Source organism: Palaemon carinicauda, chromosome 28, assembly GCF_036898095.1.
Source record: "Palaemon carinicauda isolate YSFRI2023 chromosome 28, ASM3689809v2, whole genome shotgun sequence".
Lineage (NCBI taxonomy): Eukaryota > Metazoa > Arthropoda > Malacostraca > Decapoda > Palaemonidae > Palaemon > Palaemon carinicauda.
This window is the reverse complement of record NC_090752.1, coordinates 1,476,634-1,484,243: the sequence shown is the minus strand read 5'-3', so window position 1 is coordinate 1,484,243 and position 7,610 is coordinate 1,476,634. Positions and strand designations below refer to the sequence as shown.

Here is a 7,610-nt window from a genome sequence, read left to right as displayed (position 1 = left end):
TATATACATACATGCATACATACATACATATATAGAGATACATACATAAATATATATTGTTTTTCCATCCAGTCTGCACACAAGAAGTCAACATAACGCATGCCACAACAACCTGGGTAAACAGCAACATCTACACAGTCGGTCTGAACGTCGACATCCAATGCCTCGATGGTTACCTCATGAAGACTGGAAACAAGATGGCGCACAGCAACGCCACAATAGAGTGCACGTATATTGGCTGGTTCCCCTTTCTCTGGACCATAGAATGCGTCCCAGGTGAGAGTTTTACTTTATCTTTCTGTATCTTAGATAGCTAAGAGGTGTGAAGTCGTTCAAAAGTTCATTTGTATCTTAGATTACTAATAGGTGTGAAGTCCTTCAAAAGTTCATTTGTATCTTAGATTACTAACAGGTGTGAAGTGCTTCGAAAGTTCATTTGTATCTTAGATTACTAATAGGTGTGAAGTCGTTCAAAAGTTCATTTGTATCCTAGATTACTAAGAGGTGTGAAGTCCTTCGAAAGTTCATTTGTATCTTAGATTACTAATAGGTGTGAAGTCCTTCAAAAGTTCATTTGTATCTTAGATTACTAATTGGTGTGAAGTGCTTCGAAAGTTCATTTGTATCTTAGATTACTAATAGGTGTGAAGTGCTTCGAAAGTTCATTTGTATCTTAGATTACTAATTGGTGTGAAGTCGTTCGAAAGTTCATTTGTATCTTAGATTGCTAATTGGTGTGAAGTCGTTCGAAAGTTCATTTGTATCTTAGATTGCTAATTGGTGTGAAGTCGTTCGAAAGTTCATTTGTATCTTAGATTGCTAAGAGGTGTGAAGTCGTTCGAAAGTTCATTTGTATCTTAGATTGCTAAGAGGTGTGAAGTCGTTCGAAAGTTCATTTGTATCTTAGATTGCTAAGAGGTGTGAAGTCGTTCGAAAGTTCATTTGTATCTTAGATTGCTAAGAGGTGTGAAGTCGTTCGAAAGTTCATTTGTATCTTAGATTGCTAAGAGGTGTGAAGTCGTTCGAAAGTTCATTTGTATCTTAGATTGCTAAGAGGTGTGAAGTCGTTCGAAAGTTCATTTGTATCTTAGATTGCTAAGAGGTGTGAAGTCGTTCGAAAGTTCATTTGTATCTTAGATTGCTAAGAGGTGTGAAGTCCTTCGAAAGTTCATTTGTATCTTAGATTACTAAGAGGTGCGAAGTCCTTCAAAAGTTCATTTGTATAAGAGGTGCGAAGTCCTTCAAAAGTTCATTTGTATCTTAGATTACTAAGAGGTGCGAAGTCCTTCAAAAGTTCATTTGTATCTTAGATTACTAAGAGGTGCGAAGTCCTTCAAAAGTTCATTTGTATCTTAGATTACTAACTGGTGTGAAGTGCTTCAAAAGTTCATTTGTATCTTAGATTACTAAGAGGTGCGAAGTCCTTCAAAAGTTCATTTGTATCTTAGATTACTAAGAGGTGCGAAGTCCTTCAAAAGTTCATTTGTATCTTAGATTACTAAGAGGTGCGAAGTCCTTCAAAAGTTCATTTGTATCTTAGATTACTAACTGTTGTGAAGTCCTTCAAAAGTTCATTTGTATCTTAGATTACTAACTGTTGTGAAGTCCTTCAAAAGTTCATTTGTATCTCAGATTACTAACTGTTGTGAAGTCCTTCAAAAGTTCATTTGTATCTTAGATTATTAACAGGTGTGAAGTCCTTCAAAAGTTCATTTGTATCTTAGATTACTAAGAGGTGTGAAGTCGTTCAAAAGTTCATTTGTATCTTAGATTACTAACTGTTGTGAAGTCCTTCAAAAGTTCATTTGTATCTTAGATTACTAAGAGGTGTGAAGTCGTTCAAAAGTTCATTTGTATCTTAGATTACTAACTGTTGTGAAGTCCTTCGAAAGGTCAAACTTGCTGCTAGTGTTCTTATGTTGAATAGGCTGAGATGAGTCTCTTTAATAGTACATGAAAGATCTGTTTAAATGTTGTTATTGTTCTTAAATTGTACAAAGGCTGAGATAAGTCTCTTTTTATAGTTTATAGATGAAAGAGCTTTTTTTAATGTTGTTATTGTTCTTAAATTGTAAATAGGCTGAGATGAGTCTCTTTTATAGTTTATAAAAGATCTTTTTTAATGTTGTTATTGTTCTTAAAGTGTTTTATTTTAATTGTTCATTACATCTCTTGTAGTTTATTTATTTCCTTTATTTTGTGGAGGATTAATTTTTATTTTTTTCATTTGCTTTGGTATTTCCAAATCCAGAGAGAGAGAGAGAGAGAGAGAGAGAGAGAGAGAGAGAGAGTAAGGGGACGTAGTCAAAGAATGTAATAGGAGAGGAAGAATGTGAATAACACCAGAGAGAGAGAGAGAGAGAGAGAGAGAGAGAGAGAGAGTGTGTGTATGTGTGTGCGTGCGTGTGTGTGTGTGTGTCATCCCACCACAAAATCTTTTCACCACTGGGTTATTTTTCCCTGTTGGAGGGCTTGGGCTTATAACATCCTACTTTACCAACTAGGGTTGTATTATAGGTAATAATAATAATAATGATAATAATAATAATAATAATAATAATAATAATAATAATAATAATAATAATAATAATACTGACATGTCTTTGAGTCAAATATATGAATACTAGTTTACACAACCCGTCAAAAATGACGTTTAGATATATAGATAGATATGCACACTCACCCCCTCTCACTATATATATATATATATATATATATTATATATATATATACACAGTATATATATATATATATATATACATATCTAAATATATATATATATATATATATACATATCTAAATATATGTGTATATATATATATACATATATATATATATATATATATTTCGATATATAAATATATATATATGTATGTATATATGTATATATATACATATTACATATATATATATATATATATATATAAGCATCATCATCTCCTCCCACGCCTAGTAACGCAAAGGGCCTCAGTTAGATTTCACCAGTCGTCCTTATCTTGATCTTTTAAATCAATAATTCTCCATTCATCATCTCCTACTTCACGCTTGATAGTCCTCAGCCATGTAGGTCTGTGTCTTCCAACTCTTCTAGTGCCTTGTGGAACCCAGTTGAAAGTCTGGCGAACTAATCTCTCTCGGGGAGTGCGAAGAGCATGCCCAAACTATCTCGATCTACCCCTCACCATGATCTCATCCACATATGGCACTCGAGTATTCTCTCTTATAGTTTCATTTCTAATCCTGTCCTGCCCTTTAACTCCTAATATCCTTCTGAGGGTTTTGTTCAAATGTAAATATGAACATTTTATTTCTCATTTTGACAGCTGTAAATATGAACATTTTTTCTCATTTTGACAGATGTAAATATGAACATTTTTTCTCATTTTGACAGCTGTAAATATGAACATTTTTTTCTCATTTTGACAGCTGTAAATATGAAAAATTTTTTCTCATTTTGACAGCTGTAAATATGAAAATTTTTCCTCATCTTGACAGCTGTAAATATGAACATTTTTTTCTCATTTTGACAGCTGTGAATATGAACATTGTTTTCTCATTTTGACAGCTGTAAATGTGAACATTTTTTTCTCATTTTGACGGCTGTAAATATGAAAAAATATTTTCACATCTTGACAGCTGTAAATATGAAAAGTTTTTCTCATTTTGACAGCTGTAAATATGAAAATTTTTTTCTCATTTTGACAGCTGTAAATATGAACATTTTTCTCTCATTTTGACAGCTGTGAATATGAACATTTTTCTCTCATTTTGACAGCTGTAAATATGAACATTTTTCTCTCATTTTGACAGTTGTATATATGAAAATGTTTTTCTCATTTTGACAGCTGTAAATATGAAAAAGTTTTCTCATTTTGATTGCTGTAAATATGAACATTTTTTCTTAATTTGACAGCTGTACATATGAACATTTTTTTCTTATTTTGACAGGTGTATATATGAAAAAAAATTTCTCATTTTGACAGCTGTAAATATGAACATTTTTCTCTCATTCTGACAGCTGTAAATATGAACATTTTTCTCTCATTTTGACAGCTGTAAATATGAACATTTTTTTCTCATTTTGACAGCTGTAAATATGAAAAAGTTTTCTCATTTTGATTGCTGTAAATATGAACATTTTTTCTCAATTTGACAGCTGTACATATGAACATTTTTTTCTTATTTTGACAGGTGTATATATGAAAACATTTTTCTCATTTTGACAGCTGTAAATATGAATATTTTTTTTATTTTGACAGCTGTAAATATGAACATTTTTTTTCTCATTTTGACAGCTGTAAATATGAACATTTTTTTTCTCATTTTGACAGGTGTATATATGAAAAAAAATTTCTCATTTTGACAGCTGTAAATATGAACATTTTTCTCTCATTCTGACAGCTGTAAATATGAACATTTTTCTCTCATTTTGACAGCTGTAAATATGAAAATGTTTTTTCTCATTTTGACAGCTGTAAATATGAAAAAGTTTTCTCATTTTGATTGCTGTAAATATGAACATTTTTTCTCAATTTGACAGCTGTACATATGAACATTTTTTTCTTATTTTGACAGGTGTATATATGAAAACATTTTTCTCATTTTGACAGCTGTAAATATGAATATTTTTTTATTTTGACAGCTGTAAATATGAACATTTTTTTTCTCATTTTGACAGCTGTAAATATGAACATTTTTTTCTCATTTTGATAGCTGTAAATATGAACATTTTTTCTCATTTTGACAGCTGTAAATATGAACATTTTTCCTCATCTTGACAGCTGTAAATATGAACATTTTTTCTCAATTTGACAGCTTGTACCGGTGACCCCCCCTATGCCAGGGTCCAACATGAATTTGACAGAGATAAATGATAAGGAAATTGGCGCAATTGTGACATACTATTGCGATGATGGATTCTATATCCCAGCTGTAAGTATTGGATCGTTTTACCTAAGCAAATACAACATAAAAACTCCTAATTTATCTCTCTCTCTCTCTCTCTCTCTCTCTCTCTCTCTCTCTTTGGAATAGTAGTACATACTGACGTGAATAAAATCATAGATTTTTTTTTTACAAAATTTAAATAATTTAGACAATTTTACCTAAAAGAAATACAACATAAAAACTAATTTCTGTTTGATTTAGACCTCTCTCTCTCTCTCTCTCTCTCTCTCTCTCTCTCTCTCTCTCTCTCTCTCTTTTGGAATAATACACATTGATGTGAATAAATTCATGAATATTTTTACTTTTTTCTATTTTAATGTAGAATAATTCATGATTTTTGAAAATTGTATATCTGTGAATTTTATGACCTTCGAAAATTGTCCATCAATGAATTTTAGGATTTTCGAAAATTGATCTTCGGAAATTTTCTATCAATGAATTTTATGATATTAGAAAATTGTCTATCAATGAATTTTAGGATTTTCGAGAATTGTTTATCAGTGAATTTTATTATCTTCGAAAATTGCCCATCAATGAATTTTGTAATCTTGAAAATTCTCTATCAATGAATTTTATAGTCTTCTAAAATTTTTAGATCAATGAATTTTATGACCTTCGGAAATTGTCTATCAATGATTTTTATGACCTTTGAAAATTATCTATCAATGAATTTTAGGATTTTCGAAAATTGTCTATCATTGAAATTTATGACTATTGAAAATTGTCTATCAACGAATTTTATGATCTTCAAAAAATGTCTATTAATGAATATAATGAATAACCTACCTTTCTTCCCACAGACCTTTCCAAACGCAAGTAACGAGACAACCGTTACCTGTAATGAAACCTTGGACTGGGAGCCCATTACTTTGCTGGTCACTGATTTATTCTGTGCACAAGGTAAGAAACTTGCGTTTATTCATTTATCTGTTTATTTAACTCTTAGCAAGATTACGTTAAAACTTCTAGCTTGATTTGTTGACCGAATGCTCCACTTATAGCACAGAAAGAAATAGATCTGTTTGAGGCTCCAGGTGAGGATGGGCAGGTTCATCTTTGCTAAGATTCTTGGACATGATGTGTTCTACTGTTAGCAAGATTACGTCAAAACTTCTAGCTGGATTTTAACTACACAGTAAGGTATTTTTTGACCGATTGCTCCCCTTAAAACACAGAAAGAAATAGATATCTGTTTGATTCTCGAGGTGAGGATGGCAGGTTCATCCTTGCCAAGATTCTTGGACATGATGTGTTCTACCTTTAGCAAGATTACGTCAAAGCGTCTAGCTTGATTTTCACTACACGGCTGTTTGATACCCTTGACAGTAAATGCATTTGTTGACCGAATGCCCCACTTATAGCACAGAAAGAAATAGATATCTGTTTGAGGCTCGAGGTGAGGATGGCAGGTTCATCCTTGCCAAGATTCTTGGACATGATGTGTCCTACCATGCTAGCAGTATTTTTAGCTTTACTTTAGAAGCAGGTCTTCTGGAGGCTATCTAACTTTTAAAATAAAATTTTTCGCCTTTATGGTTTTAATTGAATATTCTTTTATTCTTTCTTCCTTGCCAAGATTCTTGGACATGATGTGTCCTACCATGCTAGCAGTATTTTTAGCTTTACTTTAGAAGCAGGTCTTCTGAAAGCTATCTAACTTTTAAAATGACATTTTCGTCTTTATGGTTTTAATTGAATATTCTTTTAGTTTTTATTTATATTAAATGATATTGGTGTCAATGACCTTAGATGTCAGGATGCCAGAAACCCTCAAATCAATCAATTAAACCTGTACAGATATTGTGCTTTTCTGGTAACAAGATTACGTGAAAATTCCTTACCCGATTTTCACGCAATTTTAACAACTGATAGGTATTATACTCTTCATGAAAACATTAAAATTTGGAGATGATCCAGATCAAGGTAGTGACACTGTTATCATTATTATACCGTAGATTCATTCACGATCAACAAGTGAAACAGGGTAGGCTTGGTCCGTAGACTTGAGGAAAATGTTGTCAATCTTCAATAGAGGAAGTCTGAGATCTCAGATTATTCCATTATATTTTCTTAAGGTAAAAATATGTCCATGACGAGTGCTTTGCTAAACTAAAGATTTACGTTTTGAAACTGAAGTGTTTACTTGTTTACGAGACCTCCTACAAGGACTTAGCACTGAAAGCATAATTATGAAACTGGTGGAGTTTTGCATTATAGGAGAGCAGTACTAGGGCTGGGGTTGCCAGTTACGCAATATACTTATTACCTCCGCCAACGAAGTTGGGAGGAGGTTATGTTTTACCTCTTGTTTGTGTATTTGTTTGTTTGTGAACAGCTTCCTGGTCACAATTTTGATCGTAGAGTAATGGAAATTGCAGAGATTAACTGTTATGTAAATAGCTGGAAATTTTCAAATTTTGGAAGATCACGGTCAAAGGTCAAGGTCACGGTCAAACAAAATGTCCAATTCACGTAATCAGTCACAAGTTTGGACATCTGTGTGAGACTTCAAACAATTAATACATGTTCAGGTCAAATGTCAAGGTCAAGGTCGAGCGAAAAGTAGAGAAATAAGCTGCCGCGGCGGAGGTCAGCGCTCTACTGAGTGCCCCTCTATAGTCAATTTTTTTAATGAGGCACATTCGCACTGACTCGCAATGGGG

General features: G+C 32.4%; 1 protein-coding gene across 1 annotated transcript in view; it reads left to right on the top strand.

The window, feature by feature from the left end:
* The first annotated feature begins 92 nt into the window (after positions 1–92).
* Positions 93–7,610, top strand: part of LOC137621370 (C4b-binding protein alpha chain-like) — a 23,673-nt gene continuing 16,155 nt past the window's right edge. The window contains exons 1-3 of the mRNA XM_068351668.1: positions 93–276; positions 4,816–4,932; positions 5,748–5,847. Of these exons, the coding sequence (XP_068207769.1) occupies positions 4,837–4,932; positions 5,748–5,847 (196 nt within the window). The 5' untranslated portion in view covers positions 93–276; positions 4,816–4,836. The remainder of the gene's footprint in view (positions 277–4,815; positions 4,933–5,747; positions 5,848–7,610) is intronic.